Genomic DNA, 16,106 nt, shown 5'->3' on the forward strand with positions numbered 1-16,106 from the left:
TTTCTCTAAGGAGAATACCGTTGACTCTGCTCTCCGGTCGCCTTCCGGACCTTCCCCATCACTTTAAATCAATGCTGAAGGGCGGCGTTTGCCCGGACCTTCACCCTCCAAGTGGAGGGAGCTGCGAGGCCCATGTGATGCAGCCGTCCCCCGTCTGGGTGTCCCTCTGGGCAGGGGGGGTTGCTGAGCCAGTCCTCACTTCCACCTGCCCTGCGAGGCCCCCAGAAGAGGGGAGCGCAGGAGGGCAGCACTCGAGGACGGGGACCCAGGGGGTGATGTGGCCCCCCAATGATTTCTGGCTTGCTCCCAAATCCCCAGGCCCAACCTGTCTGCGCGAAACCCACGCAGACACGCTCGTGCCGATGGCCCCAGCTGGGTTCGCCCGGGACCCTCAGCAGGAGGGCTCCCCGCCCCCACCCCCTGGCTGCAATGGGGTCCCCCCCTTAACTCGGGGGACCAGAACGGGTCACGCCATCACCCAGGCCCTGCTCCATCCGTGCAGCCAGGCGCCCGTGTGTGCCCGTGGGGTGCAGCCCTGCACGGGGACACCGGGTACAGAGGAGAACGGAGTCGGGGGTCTTTACTCCACACGCAGGACTTTATTGGGGCCGTCACAGGCCGAACCAGCCGGGGACACCACCACGCCGCGGGTCCCGGCTCTGCCTCCGCCGCTGCTCATCCAGGAGCCTGTCCTGGATGTCTTCGTCGCTAGGGCTGCCGTCAGGGCTCTGCTTTTTCTCGGGAAACAGATCGGGGAACGTGAAGGTCTGTCCGTGCGCCTACGGAGAAAAGGCAAGGCCTCCAGCACCGTGCCGGGGACAGGGACACCGGGCCCTCCTGCGCGGAGCCGACACGCGGCCAGCGTCTCGGGGGCGAAGGTCCTCGCCTGGAAAATAAACATCTCGGCCTGCTGCTGGCTTTTATCTAACAGCGGGAAGCCATTACCCCGGACAATGCCCCTTTTCATCGACATTATCTCTCCGAGGCCTGGTGTCTGCATTGGCTGGGACCTCATTAAAAGCAGCCCAGCAAAGCGCCCATTCACCGGGCGCGGGGGCAGCCCGGCCGGACTGGGGGGCAGGAGCGAGGGGCAGGAAAACCCGGCACAAACAGCGTCTGGTGCCACACTGAAACTTTTTCCATCCAAAATACCTAAAGGCCTTTACCCACATTAAAGACTACCCCTCCTCCCGGCTCGGAGCTTGGCAAATAAGACGCGTGTAACGTACAAAGAAATGTACATATGCAGCAGTCTATAAATCAAGACCGGCTTTGCAAATTAACTGGTTTTACGTCTTTCACTAAAAGTTCAGAATGTGCCAGTGTCGGCCAAGCCCCAACCCAGACCCCCAAGCATGTGTGCGGGGGCACCGGCCGGGCCCGCTGGTGCGGAGGCGGGCGCTCTGCCCGCTCCCCGGGGACCCGGGCAACCGTGAGGTGCTGTTTCAATTTGCTAAATACCCCGGAGCAGCTCCCCGGATCGGGGGCGCGGGAGGGGACGCGCCAGGGCAGCGCCGTCTGCTTCCAGACGGGCGAAGAAGGATGCAGGGCGGCCTCCGTATCTGGAAAATTTTAATAAGTAAAATCAGTCAAGTGCGCTGGTTCTTGGAGACCCTTGTTTTGTAAAGAAACTTGGCTTTGGGCAGGCGGCCAAGTACGATCTGAAACAGCCCACCCCCACCCCGAGAAGAGGAGGTTTATAAATTCGGATCACACGGCGTGGGGCGCAGGCCCCAGCAAGAAAGCAGGGCTGTGTGCACGCGGCAGCCAGCCTGCTACAGGATTAGCTTACACAGCTCAAAACTGCTTTTTTTTCTTTTTTAAAATACCAAAGGGCAATAGTTTACATGCAGGGCTGACTGCCCAGAACGGGGGTTTATGTGTAATATATCGAGGTGATTTTGCTAGCTTTCTGAGGTGGGGGAAAACCCAAAATGACATTTTAAAATATAAATACAAAGATGGCAATTTGCAACAGCTCAGGAAAAAACGGAGGGAGCTGCCGCGAGAAATTCTCCCTCTCTTATCCGAGACAACGGCCACTTGTGGGTGCCGACTGGGCCCCCCGGGGCGCCCCTCTGGAGGGAAATTCGCCTTGTACTTCCAAAAGTAAGCCCTCGCTGCCTGCGAAGGGGAGAGTGTGAGCTGCTCGGTGGCAGAAAGGACCGGGACAGGAGACTGTCAGTCCCAAGCGCCCCTCGGGCCATCGGCCGTCCCCCACGGGCTCCCGCCGGCCAGCGACCGCGGTGGGAACGGCAGGCTTCCGCGCGCAGGGTGACGTTCCCCTGGCTGCGTGGGCCACAGGGCCACAGGGCCACAGAGATGTTTATCAGGGCATCGGGGGAAACGTGGGGCCCCCACCCCGCCGGACGGGCTTTTCCGCAGCAGTCAACTCAAAATAGACTCGGAAACTTAATTTGTGTTCGTGATTGACCCTCGTGCGCTTTACAATTCGCTCTGTTTTTGAAAGCCCCAGAGCGGGGCCCACGGGGACACACGGGGAGGGAGAGGCCGGGCTCGGCACGGGGGTGGGGGCAGAGAAGGGACCCTTTCGGAGGGGAAGGGCCCGAGCTTCCTGCCGGTTTCCAGGCTGGGGGGCGGGGGTCCGTCACAAATGCCACTCTGGGCCGGCAGGAACCATGCCCAGCAGGGACTCTGTCCCCAGTTGTGCTGCCCGATTTCACAGAGGAAGAAAGGCACGTCGAGCGGCAGCTGCACGCACCAGATCTAAGCAGGCTCCGCTGAGCGAGGTGGGGCCCGGGGAAGAATGTGGGGGCTCGGGTGACTCAGGAGCCGCTTGTAACCGTAGCTGGCCTGCTGGAGCCCTGGTGGCGAATGCCGGCACGCGGGTGTGGGCCCGCACGCCGTGACAGAGACAGATGGCCCGATTTCACACACAGGACACAGGCGCCTTTATAAGGCCAACGGCCGCTCGCTCCACCTGGATAGGCTGGTTTTGTGCACGGCAAATATTAGGCCAAATAATTACGGGGGCCCCTGTTTAAAACAGCAACTGCAGTCAGAAACGCTGCCGTGCTCACCCGGTCCTGCAAGCAACGGCCTCCTAGCGCCTAAAACGGGGCCGCGGGCCCAGGGGGTTTGCAATAGCGCTACTGCCATCTAGCGGCCACGGCCGGCCGCCTCCCGCCCTGAGCTCCTGACACGGAGGAGGCCCCTGCCCCCAGCTCCCTGCCGCGTGTTTCCAACAGCGGGGGGTGGGGGGCAGCCAACGGACCCTGCAAGGAGGGCCCTCGCTGGCAGGTCCTCACGGAGACCAAGGGGAGGCCCTGCTGGGGGTCCTGGAGGGCTCGTCCGAGGAGGCTCCAGCGGGGTCACCTCACGCTGGACGGGAGGGCCTGAGCAGGGGGCTGGGAAGCCGGCTTTCACTCGCCACGGCTCTGGTCTCTGGCCGGCAAAAGCTCTGATGGGGTCCTGGACCCTCTTCCCGAGCCCCTGGCCAGGCAGCACACAATCCAGAGGACGGGGCAGAAAGTGCCGGTGCCCCACAACCCAGTCCAGAGGGGAGGGGGCTCAGCCAGGGCCCCGGGGCGCGGCGAACCCACCCAGGCTCGGAGGCGGCTGCCCCCCACCCCCCGCCCAGGGCAGTAACTGCCTCCCAGCCTGAGGCCTGTCGGAGGCCAGGCCAGGCCGTCCATCCGCGGCAGGAGCCCCTTCGGTGCTCGGAGAGCCCTGGTTTCTGCCTGAGCCCGAACCCCCTGGACCTGAGTGGACCCGCCTGTGGTCACAGCACGTTCAAAGTCCAAGGGCGCGACACAGCTGGCCCCTGAGAAGTTCCGAAATGCCCTGCGCGGTCCCCTCCCATCAGCTGAATGTGCTCGGAACGCCAGCTCAGCCTGGGGATTCGCCGGGGGTTAGAACTAAGCGCAGGCTCTGCCCCGCGCGCCGCGGGCCTGGAAATCCTGCCTCGCAGGGCCCCAGGCGGGGGCTGCTGCACAAACACGTCCCCCGCACCAAGGTCACGGTCGTGATAAGTCACGCCCATGACTTGGGACTCTGCCCGAAGCCCACTCACCAGCTGCACATAGGCCACCTTGTAGTCTGGTTTCTTCATCCTGACGTTTCTGTAATCCCTCTTCCTGTTGGAACCTGTCGGGGGGGAGGGGGGAACACTTTACTCCAAGCACGAGATTTCCAGTGCAACTAATCCAGGAACCCACTTTCTAGAAAGAGGCAAACGTGGAAGAGTCGGTTGGTCTCCCACAGATTACAGCAGGTCACGCCCGAAATGTGACCGGTTCACATTTACCAAGTGTGCTCGGGGCGGTGAGCACCGCCAGGCTCTGCTGTTGCAAACGCAAACGTGTCTGAGCAACTCGAGAAACCCATATTTCCCGCGTGTCAGCACCGCGACCCCCGTGGGCTGCCTCCCCTCACGCAGGAGGCTGCCGGGTGGGGGGACAGAGGTTAAGGGAACAAAGAGGAAAGCACTTTGCTGACCGGCTCCCGAGGCAGAGGGGACGCGGGCTGCGCGGCGTGGTGCGGCGTGGGCAGGGTGGGAGCGGGAGCGGGGCCAGCCCGACCGGGTTCCGTGCCAGCTCTGCCCTGTGGGCAGCGAGGGCCTGGGAGGCTGCTTCACCCTGAGTGCCTCAGTTCCCTCACGTGCCAGGAAGCAGACCCCCCAGAGCGGCTGCGATGAGGGGAGCCCACCCCCCGGCAGGGCGGCAGGGGCCCGGGACGCACCGTGCTGCACCCTCGTCCGCACGGCGGCCACGGGCACGTTGTAGATGCGCTCGAGGTAATTCCTGACGTCCACCCTGGTCATCCTGGGCAGAGAAGAAAAGCGAGACTCAGCCGGGCCGAGATAAACGGCAGCTGGCCAGTGGGGCAGGAGCCACAGGCGATGCGGCCACCAGCCCCGCTGGCGCTCTCCTGCCCTCCATACATTGGCAGGGGGACACGGGGGGACTGGTCAGCTGCAGCCACCATTTGCACTCACTAGGGGCCAGACCCCCAAGCAGAGCTCTCCCGAGGGAAGGGCCGATCTGGGGGCACCCCTGGGCGGCCAGGAGCCCGGCCCACCATGGCCAGTCCCTTGCACAGCTGCCTCCCCACCGCAAGGTCCTTTCCTGGAAACGGCAGCCAAGGCGTCGGTAGCTTAGGCCCCCAACCTTTGCACCTGACGCGGCATCATAAACCTCATCCTTGGCCACACCTGGCCTCTAAGAGCTGACGCTCAGGCCAAGCCCAGGCCCATGCGCGGGGACAGTCACGTCCTGAGACTCCAGAGAGTGCCCTGCAGCTTGGGTGACAGGACGCTGCATCCCTCCAGTGGCCAGGGCCTCTGTGAAGGAACCACCTTGAGAACTAGGTTTTGGGAAGCCATGGTAAGGAGCTCCAAGAGGATGGGCCCGCCTGCTGGGAAAAGCACTGAGCTCAATGCAGGAAAAGAAGTGTCAGGCCCTCAACTAGGCTTCCCTGTGGGGGGGGCAGCCCGGCCTCGCCCCAGGCTCCGCAAACAGCAGGAAGGCTCTGCAAACACCAGGACCTGGGCCACATTTGCAGAGCGGCTCGGAGAGAGCAAGGGGAAGCCACACCTATGAGCCGGGCTCTGTGACACCAGCAGGTCGGCCAGCCCCTCGGGGGCGCTCCCCAGCCCGAACTCGGGGGCTTACTCCATGGGGATCCGGAACTGCACGGTGTCCTCGGGCTGGGCCGTGCCGGGCCGCACCAGCCGAATGAAGAAGTTTGTTCGGAAGACACGGAGCTGGGGGTTGCCCAGCTGGTACAGAGGGTACCTGAGAGGGAGACATTCGTCTGCATCAAACACTCAGAATGCGCGACCTCAGGGCTGCCCCGGCACACCCCCATCTGTTCACCCATAGCCACAGGAGTGGGAAGCAAAGGGGGGCAGCTCTCCATAGGCCGGCACCCCACGGCCCCCTGTGCTGATGGCATGGCTCTGCCCGGTGTGGGCCCCGAGACCCCTGGTGCCCATCCACTCCGAGTAGCGGGGGCTGCAGACCCTCAGGGCCGGCCCCTGGAAAGGGCCCATGGGAGACTCAAGGAACCGGCCAGCAGAGAGCACGCCCACCGCGGCCCCCCCCACACGCTGGTGGCCGGGCTTGGAGACACGCTTGTTCAAGGTGACGGTCCCACCAGCACGCAGCCCAGCGTGGCGGTGCTCCCTACGAACCCTGGCTTTCCCCGCAGCAGGGGCGTGGGCACCCGCACACCGTATGGGTGGGAGAGCATCACAGTCCCCACCCTGAGGACTCCCAAAGCAGGTGGGCACAGCTGGACAGGCGATGCCACCACCCACAGCCCCGGCCCACTGACACAGCCAACCCCACATGTGCTCTGGGCCTGCACACGGCAGCGCAGCCGGGTGAGGAGGGTGTCTGAGGTCCAGTCTGCAGGGAGGCCAGAGGCCAGGCCTGGGGGAGGGTGGGCACACAGGGACACGGGGTGCCATCAAGGGTCTCACTGGGACCCCCGGTGACCAAGCTGCGGCGCTGCACACGGCCCCCGATCTTGTAGTGTGAAAGGAGGCTGGTCGAGGCCAATCCTATACCGGGCAGAATGAGGACAGCCAGGGGTTCGGAGGCCCTGGTGAGCCCCAGAGCTGAGCGCCATCTACTTGAGAGCTGCCGGTGACCAAGTCATCATGGCAGCTGCCCGGCAGAACCTCCGTGGTGAGAGGGGGGTAAGGGCAGTTTCTGGAGGCTGCAAGGCCTCAGGGAACAAGAGGCCTGCCTTGTTTTACCCTCCACTGGAGTTTGGGCCAATGGCTGGCTACCCAAGGGGCTCACTTATTCCCCCTGGTGACCAACGGCGGCACTGCAGGGGGCAAAGTCAGGCCCTCTGGGTAACTGTCAACAGACCCTCCACCTCTCCGGGTCCCTGGGTTTGGGGGTGGGGGGAGGCCCAGTGTGAGGGTCGGAGGTTAGAGGCCTGAGCCTGGCAGGGAGCGAGTCTCCCCCGGGCGGGCATGGCCTCAGAACCCCCCTGTCCTCCCCGACGCTGAGCGTCAGGATGAGTCCCAAGGGCCTGCCTGACGCTGGAACCTTCCAGCCCCGGAACAACCAGCACTGCTGAACACCCTCCCTCGGGGCTCGAGAACGGGGCTCTCCCGGCCTGGTGGGAGGGGCCGGCACCCCTGCGCGCCCGCCCCGCCCCCTGCCCGGCCCTCCCGCGGATCCCACAAGCGCGGATCCCACAAGCACGTCTCCAGCGGAACTCCCAACTTCTGCTCCCAGCACAGCGCTCTGGCTCGCTGCCACCTGCCCTACCTCCCTGTGGCCCCGAGGGTGACTCACCCGTGACCCCACCCTCCCCGCAGGTCCCGCCGGCTCTCCTCCCGACCCGCGGCCCTGGCTGCTCCCCACGTCCGCGCCGGCCCCTCGGCCCCGCTGCACCTGCCGGGGCGCCCCGGCCCCGCCACAGGCCTGCAGGTCCACCCGGGGCGGCCGCGCGCGAGTGCGTGCGCCACCCGTTCATCCCGGGGCCGGCGCCGCTCGCAGGGGACACGGGGCGTCAGCCTCCAGCGTGGGGGGCGGGCCGCGGGGGTCCCGGCGGACACCCGCACAGTGTCCTCGCCCCGGCGGCGCGGACGGCGGTGACCCTCCCGGGCGGGCGCCCGTGGTCCGCGCCGCGTCCGCAGCCCCCTGTCCTGCACCCCGCCCCCCACCCCGCCAAGGCCCGCGCCCCGGGCCCCCGGCCCCCGGCCGCTCACAGCACATTCCGCGCCATCGCCGGCTTCCGGGCCGCGGGCGGAAGGAGGAGCACGCACCGCCCGCGTGGGCCCGCCACAGCGCCCCCTGGCTTCCGGGAGGGCGCGCGGCGCCCCGCCCCTCGCCCCGCCCCTCGCCCCGCCCCGCCCCACCCACCTGTCCGCCGCCCCGCCCCCCGAGCACACCCCCGCCCACAACCACACCCACTGGCCCGCCCCCCGACGGTCCCGCCCACCGCCCCGCCCCTCACACCTGCCCCCCCACACCCCGCCCCGTACACCTGTCGCCCATCCCCATTCACCTGCCCCATCGCTCCGCCCACTGTCTCACCACGCCCACTGTCCTGCCCACTGTCTGGCCCACCGCCCCTCACCTGTACTCCTACCCTACCGCATCCGCACCACTCACGGCACCTGACTCCCTCTGCCCCAGCTTCCTGTCGCACCAGCCCGGACCCACGTCCCTACCCCACTGCTCCTGACCCATTCACCTGGACCCTACCCAGCCTGAACTCCTTGTCCTGCACACCCTGTAAGAGCCCAGAATCCCTCATGTCCCTGGGTCCCTCCCAAGTCCCGCGCACCCTCCAAGTATCCAGAACGCATCTTGCCCCAATCCTCTCTCACCCCACCCATGGCCTACAGCACGCCCTTAGTCCCACGTGTCCCCCCCTCCACACCCCTCTGCACCCCGCACGACCCCACATGCAACTGTAGGCCATGGCCAGCCAGCTAAGGTCGGAGATGGGGGAAGGGGCGGGTGGGTGGCCCTTGTCTAAGGCCCCTATCTCCATCTGGCTGCGGTGGCTTTGTCCCCTCCCAGATCTCAAGCTCCAAGGCCCCTCACAGCCCTTCTGGCCAGCACCAGGCTGCTCTCCCCATCTCCTGTGACCCCTTCCCCCTTACAGCTTCCCACACAGCCCTCATCCAGGGGATCCCCGACTCCGTAGGGCACATGCGGGACCCACTGCCCCCTCCCCACCAACAGCATGCAGACCTATGTGGGGGGACCAGGCTGCAGCCTCCCTCCTCCAGCCCCCAGGCCCCGCTCTTCCCCGGTTTCCTATGCCCCACGGCTTTTGGCCATTCGTCAATCCCTTTAGCTGCCTCTCCCCCACCTGAGTGGCCTGTTCTCTTTGCACCAACAGCAACTTCAATCCTCCTCAGAGCCTCAGAGCCGGGAGGGCAAGAGGGAAGTGCCAGCAATCTGTGGGGGAGAGAAGGGACCCCCAGGAAGTAGCAGAAGAGCCTTGCCTCCAGGGTGACCACGGTTCAGGCAGCAAGGAGGCCGGCCCTGCCGGCTGTCCCAGGCTTCGGAGAGGAGGGCCTGGGTCACGGGGAGCGGCTGGGGCGCCCTCCTTGTCCGTGTGTTTGGCATAAGTGGGTTCGCCTAGGACGAAGCTACTGAAGGTGAGTGGCCGCTAGGGACATTAGCCGAGACAGTCCTGCCTTCTGGGGAGGCGCAGAGAAGGACAGGGCTCCAGGCCCTCTGTAGGAAGAAGTCAGTGGGGAGGGGGCATGCTGGGTGGCAGGGAGGGGGATGGAGCTGGAGAATGGGGATCTCGGGGCCAGGAGACTTCTGGTCAGCGCCGCCTCTGGACGTGTTTGAACTTCAAGGCATGATGTTGGGTGTGACGCGCCCTCAGAGATGTGGCTGGAAGGCGGGCCCACGGTGTGTGTGGCTGACGGGGGAAGGCAGTTGGCCGACTCTGATGGGTTGGAGGGGGCCACCTGCTGCTCCAAGGAGGGGGATCATATCTGAGCAGGTCGCTGAGGGTCGTGGAGGAGGGTGAGGGCAGGGATGCGGTCTCCATGGTGCAGAGCCCTCAACACTCCGTCCCATCTCTCTGATTATCTGCCAGTGGGATTCCTCCCCATCAGGCCTGGGATTTCTGGGCGCAGAGGCTGGTCTTGCAGCCTGGGGCACCTGCGTGCACCTTCCCCCTTCCTCGCTCCCTGGTGTCATCAGACCTACCCCATCACTGGCCACATGCCTTCCCTGGGGTGGGACTGCCACATAAAATGGAAGATGCACAGTTAAATTTGAAACGCTGATAACTTTGTCTTGTTTTGTTTTTAATAGACACTATTTTTTAGAGCAATTTCAGGTTTGCAGAAAATACCCAGAAATTCTAGTATGTGCCCCTCCGCTCCCCCATGGATTGCCCCTTTTTTTAACACGCTGCATGAGCTGGGACACTTGTTACAAGTGACGGAGCCATACTGACACCTTATTATTAACTGAAGTCCACCATTGCCATTAGGATTCCTTCCTGATGTACATTCTGTGGGTTTAGAAGAATGTATAAGGACAAGCATCCACCAGGACAGGGTCATATACGGAGTAGTTTCATGGCCCGAATTCTCTGTGCTCTGCAACCCCCTGGCAACCACTGATCTTTTTTTACACTTTCCAGCGTTTTGCCTTTTTCAGAGTGTCACAGTGTTGGAGTCCTACAGCATGCTGTCCTTTCAGATTGGCCGCTTGCCCTTAAGATCCACTTAAGGGTCCTCTCTGTCTTTTCATGGCTCCATAACCATGAAGAGAAACCACAGCCTGGCTTCCACAGACGGCCGCCCCGTCCTCCTGCATTTCCCAGCGGCAGCGAGAGGGTTCCTGCCACTCCGCATCTCTGGCGACATTTAGTGCTGTCAGTATTCTGGACTTGGGCCATTCTGATCGGTGTGTGGGAACATGCTTCTTCTAGTCTCACACGTGTGTCCACTCACGTGCTGAGTTTTCCAGGCTGGGCTGGGGCGATGGGGCTTTTTTCAGAGAGCCGTGGACACCCTGGGCTACGGGGGAAGGATGGGGTGAGCTTGGAGGTGACTTTGGGCTGTGTAGGAGGCAGGAGAGAGGCCGTGTGTGCACTCACTCACTCACGCACTCTCACTCGTTCGTTCCACCCATATTTGCCGGGAACGACCGTGCGTCCAGCATCTTTCCAGGGGTTGAGGACACAGAGAAAAGCACTAAACCGACAAATCCTTTGCCTCGTGGTTATTGTCCCCCAAGTCAACAAGTGACGAACATCAGATGCTCTTGGAGACACATGTGGGGAGGTAACAGGAGGTGGGAGGGGACTGCAGTTTGGAAGGAGGGGTCAGAGAGCCTCCCTGAGAGGCATTTCAAGTGAAAAGGTCTGGTGGTGGCGTGGCTAAGCCGCTGGCCCTCAGAAGCCCCTCATCACCTGCATGAAGGCAGCCTGACCCTCTGTCACCCCATCTGCACAGAAGGGCTCCCCCAAGGGCAGGAGCGGTGGGGGTGGGGGATGGGGTTCAGAAGGCTTCTGGCGGGAGGAGGGGACCGGCTCTCACCCTGGGTCCCCAGAAGCAGGGTTCTGGGCAGAGAGATACCCATGAACCAGCCCTAGGTGACCCTGGGGAGCAAGAGAGCCAGGTGGGGAAGGACAGAGTTGAGAAGAGGGTGTAGAGGGGCTCGTTGGGGGCACTGAGATGCCATCGACCTTTCGACTTTTTCTTTATTTATATTCTGTTGCTTTTGAGCTGCTTTGTAGAAGCAGGCACGGCGGTCACCCCACTACCTGGTTTGGCTCTAACCTGCGCTGGCCTCCAAAGCCCAGAACTACGAGCCGTGTGCCTACCACCTACCGCGGACACGCCCTGTACGCAGGCCCGAGGTGGCACAGTGACACCGGAGGAGGCTTGCTTGCTTGCTTGCAAGCCTGCCTCCTCCCCTGAAGCCCATGAGGAACCATAGGAAATGGAGAACGTTCCGGAAGGGGACAGGGCGTTTCTTGGCCCACATAAGGGCCAAGATCATCAAATTCCCAGGCGTGTGTCAGTCTCGGGCACCAGCTGGGTGTCCTATGACTCAATGCAAATCCCACCCTGTCCACCTGGAGTCGGCCCGCTCCCAGAAGACCCCCTCCCCCTTCAGCGGCCAGTCTCCCAACCAGGTTATCACCTGTGCCTCTGACCGATGGGCTATAAACTGGAGGCTCCCACGCCCCCCTCCTTGGGGATCCGTCGCTGGATCGTCAGTTAATTATAAAAGAATATAATCGGGAATGGCCAGGCGGAAGAGGTGCTCAGGGTCCGGCGTGGGGGCGCGGCGTGGAGCCTCCACACTCTCTGAGGGTCCCCCCCCTGCCCAAATCTCCACGTGTTCGCCGGCCCGGAGGCTCTCGGAACCCCTCCTCTTAACGGAGGCTTCATTGCAGAAGCCTGACTGATGAAATCATCGGCCTTTGGCGATTGAGCCCATCTCCAGCCCTCTCCCCTCCCCGGAGGTCAGGGGGCAGGACTGAACCTTCCAACGGTCCTCCTGGGCACCCAGCCCCCACCCTTAGGGCCTTTCTGGAGCCTCCCTCTAGCGCGTCACCCGGCTGCTACACAGAACAAGACACCCTCTTCACCCTTGTGGGACCGAAGACAGGGACCAGCTCCCGTAACAAAAGAAGCTTCTGTTGTTCTTGGGCGCCCCAAGGGTTCGGGAGCTGCGAGCCAGGCACCGTGGACGAAGACCAAGTATCTGTGAGGATTAGCCTTTGGTCATCTCAACGACCCAACGTCGATTTGCCGTCAATCACCATATCGCAGCCCGGCTCCGTGCCGGGGGAGGCACCAACTGTGTCCTCCCGGCAGGTCCCTCTGTCCCGCTCCTGGCTGGGGCCTCCCTGCTCGCATGGGCCCCCAGGCCTCACCGCTTCTCCAGGCTGGTGCCCCCCTCCCCTGTTTGAAGCCCACAGCCCCAGCGTCTCCTCCTCACTACACCGCCCGGCGGCCTCCAGCGGCCCTATGCCTCTCACCGCCTCCGTCGGGCGTGCCCTCCTTATGGGGGCCCCCTGGGTTTCCGGTCCCCGGGGGTCTCAGGCAGCCAGCCATCCAGCAGGGCCCAGCGTCCCTGAGCTTCGCCAGGAGCAGTCCTGCCTTGGGGCCTCCCGTGTGGTTGAGAGGGTTCCCTCCTGGTTTGAAGGCTCCATAAGTATGAGGTGGCCCTGCTGGCTGATGGTCAGGCTGGTCAGGCTGGTACCCGCACAGGCAGGACAGCCCAGGCCGGGGCCGCAGGGTCTTCTGGACCCTCCCCTGCACCTCACCGGGCATCAGTCCTGGCTTTGGGGCCCCAAGCAGGCCGCACTCCCCGGAGCCGAGGTCACCCGGCCAGCACAATGGGTCAGGATGGCTGGTCACACGATGGCACCGTGTGGCATGCCTGCCTTCACGGCCGGGCTCCGAGACTCTGCCCCGTGAGCACCGAGGTTCCCTCCGCAGGAGTCCCTGGCACCTGTGCCAAACCTGTGTCTGCCTTTCCCTCTGCCCTTGTTCCTGGAGGCGCGTCTCTGCCAGGGCCTGGCGTATAATAAGAAACGGAAGCCTTTGCAAACCTGGGCATCAGGACGGCGTGTCACATGTCTGTCTTCACCGGTATCTGCCTCTCCTGTGCATTTGCCACTCATTGGTCATTCGTATTCCTGAGTCTGTGACTTGTCTGTTTATGTCTTTTGCTCATTTTTGCCATGAAGGTGTGCTATGGGCCGAATCCCGTCCCTCCCAAGGCCGTGTGTTGGAGTTCTGACCCCCAGCACCCCAGGATGTGACCATATCTGGAGACGGGGACTGTACAGAGGTGATTAAGGTAACATGGGGTCACCGGGGTGGGTCCTGATTCCGTGTGTCCAGTGTCCTGGTAAGAAGAGGGATCAGGACCCAGACGGGCACAGAGGGACGGCCCCTTGAGGACATAGGGAGAGGATGGCCGTCCACACACAAGGAGGACCCAGCCCATCGCCCCCGAAAGCATCTTTGGACTGTGGCAATCCCTTCTTTCCTCCCTTCCTGTGCCCCTCCCCATCCCCATCAAGCAGCCAATGACCTGGTTAGCTTGCATTTTCTGGAGTTTTCTATAAATGGAAGCATATAGTTTCTCCTCTTCTCTGTCTGGTTTCTTTCTCCCAGCATAACTATTTTGGGATTCATCCGTGCTGCCTCGATCCTACATTCCTCCAGATTGCCATGGTATGGACAGACCAAAATTTGTTTATGCTTTCGTCTGTTGATGGACATTTGGGTTGTTTCCAGTTTTTTTGACGATTAAAAATAAAGCTGCTATTTACATTCATGTGAAAGTCTTTGTGAGAACAAACATTTAATTTTCTCATGGGGAAATGCCTGGACATAAGGACCACATCACATGGCAGGTGTACGTTTAACTTCTCGAGAAAAAGGATACTGCCGAACCGTATCATTTCACATTCCCACCAGCGACCTGAGGTTCCCCTGCATCCTGCCCAGCGTTTGGTATGGCTGGGCTTCTCAATATTAGCCACTCTTATCGGTGGTTCCTGTGATTTGACGTGGCGTCTCGCCGATGACCGTGGCTTACTTGCTATTCCGAGATCTTGTTTACTAAGGTGCCTGTTCTTCAGCCCATTTTAAAAAATTGGGTGGTTTGCTTTCTTGTTACCGAGTTGTAAGAGTTATTTCTATATTCTGGGTCAGCCCCTCACGAAATACATGTTTTGCAAAGGTTTTCTCCCAGCTGGCATCTTATGTTTTCATTCTCTTTACAATGAAACATTGAAATTTGAAGAGCAAATTTTGAAGATTTTGGATGCATTTCAATTCACCAATATTTTTGTTTTTCAGGGCTTGTGCTTTTGGTATTATATCTAGGAAATCTTTGGTGATCCATATTCACAACCATTTTCCCCTATGTTTTTTTTTTTTAATTTTTTTTTAACGTTTATTTATTTTTGAGACAGAGAGAGACAGAGCATGAACGGGGGAGGGTCAGAGAGAGGGAGACACAGAATCCGAAACAGGCTCCAGGCTCTGAGCTGTCAGCACAGAGCCCGACGCGGGGCTCGAACTCACGGACCGCGAGATCATGACCTGAGCTGAAGTCGGCCGCTTAACCGACTGAGCCACCCAGGCGCCCCTTCCCCTATGTTTTTATATTCCTGGTTTTACATTTAGTCTATGATCCATTTTGAGTTAATTTTGTATATAGTATGATATGTGAATTCAAATAATCCTCCTTCCTCCTCCTCCTTCTCTATCTTTTTGTCTTGTGTGTGGATATCCACTTGCTTCAACATGATTTATTAGGAAAGCTATCATTTCTGCATATGTGTGGGTTTATTTCTAGAAAACTTTGCTCTGTTGATCTATTGGAATATCTTTATACCAATATCGCCCTGTTTTGGTTACCCTAGACTTATCCTAATTCTCAGAATGTTAGCCTGACTTTATTCTTTTTCAGGGTTATTTTGGCTACTCTTGGTCCTTTGCATTTCCATATGAATAGGCTTGTGAATTTCTACATTAAGAAAATGCTGGAATTTTCACTGGGACTGCATTAAATGCATAGGCCAAACTGGGGGAGAGCCAGCATCTTAACAGTGTTGAGTAAGCCTTCCAATCCATGAATACTGTACAGCTCTCTGTTATCCAAGTCTTTGACTTTTCTTGGCAGTGTTTCATATTTTCAACATGTAACTCTTGCATGCCCTTTTTCAGATGTATCCCTATTTTTTGATACTATTAGGAAGTGGTGTTTTTAAGTGTTAATATCTGATAGTTCATTGCTATTTGACAGAAGTACAACTGACTTTGTATGGCGGCCTTGTGTCCAGAAACCTGGGTAAACTCACTTGTCAGTTCTTGTGGCTTTTCCTATAGATTCCATTGGATTAGAGGATCCAGTTGTCTGTGAGTAAAGCAGCGTTCCTTTTCCCCCTACAATTAGTGTGACTCTGTCTGGCATAATTGCACCGGCAAGAAATTCCAGTACAATGCGACTGCAAGTGGTGAGCAGACATCCTTGTCTCGTTCCTGTCTCTGACGAGAAACCTTTGTCTTTCACCATTAGACGCCCATCATTAGGTTGAGGGAGTCCCCTCTATTCCTGGTTTGCTGGGAACTTTTTTTTTAAGTCAGAAATAGATGTTGAATTTTGTCAAAATGCTTTTTCTGCTTCTATTGAGATGATCCTATGACTTTTCTTTCTTAGTTTGTTAAAATGGTGAAGTACTCTGATTGAGTTTTGAATGTTACACAAACCCCATGTTGCTGGGATAAACCACACTTGGCCATGACATGTAATCCACTGTTGAATTCTACCTGCTAAAATTTTACTTAGAATTTTTGCATCAATGTTTATGTGGGATAGTGGTCTATAATTTTCTTGTATTGTCTTTGGTTTTGGTATCAGGAGAATGCTGGCCTCATAAAATGAGTTAGAAAGTATTCCATCCTTTTCAATTTTTTTTTTTTTTAGAAGAATTTGTATGTATGGGGCACCTGGGTGGCTCAGTCAATTAAGCATCTGACGCTTGATTTCAGTTCAGGTCATGATTTCAGCAAGGTTGGTGGGGTCGAGCCCCAAGTCAGGCTTGGCACAGGGGCTGCTTGGGATTCTTTTTCTCCCTCTTTCTCTGCCCCTCTCCCACCC

At 59.8% G+C, this 16,106-nt stretch overlaps 1 protein-coding gene across 2 annotated transcripts; it reads right to left on the reverse strand.

Moving 5' to 3' along the window:
* Positions 1 to 577: 577 nt before the first annotated feature.
* MRPL23 (mitochondrial ribosomal protein L23) lies at positions 578 to 7,762 on the reverse strand. 2 transcript variants are annotated; one of them, XM_042959261.1, is made up of 6 exons: positions 7,694 to 7,762; positions 5,634 to 5,756; positions 4,702 to 4,784; positions 4,034 to 4,107; positions 1,462 to 1,562; positions 578 to 779 (listed from the first exon to the last, which is right to left on the reverse strand). In XM_042959261.1, the coding sequence occupies exons 1-6, from the start codon at positions 7,708 to 7,710 to the stop codon at positions 581 to 583; spliced, it is 597 nt and encodes a 198-aa protein (XP_042815195.1). In that variant the 5' UTR covers positions 7,711 to 7,762; the 3' UTR covers positions 578 to 580. The 2 variants fall into 2 exon arrangements, with proteins under 2 accessions (XP_042815195.1, XP_042815196.1); XM_042959262.1 differs by lacking the exon at positions 1,462 to 1,562.
* Positions 7,763 to 16,106: the final 8,344 nt, after the last annotated feature.

This window comes from Panthera tigris, chromosome D1 (assembly GCF_018350195.1).
Source record: "Panthera tigris isolate Pti1 chromosome D1, P.tigris_Pti1_mat1.1, whole genome shotgun sequence".
In the NCBI taxonomy this organism is placed as follows: Eukaryota; Metazoa; Chordata; class Mammalia; order Carnivora; family Felidae; genus Panthera; species Panthera tigris.

Bases quoted from the DNA above. Each gene is read 5' to 3' on its own strand.
- MRPL23 (XM_042959261.1), bottom strand. The intron at 4,108-4,701 runs GTGCGTCCCGGG...CCCCCCCGACAG, and splicing joins GCGGACGAGGGTGCAGCACG to GTTCCAACAGGAAGAGGGAT. The intron at 1,563-4,033 runs GTGAGTGGGCTT...AAAATTTTCCAG, and splicing joins AGGTGGCCTATGTGCAGCTG to ATACGGAGGCCGCCCTGCAT.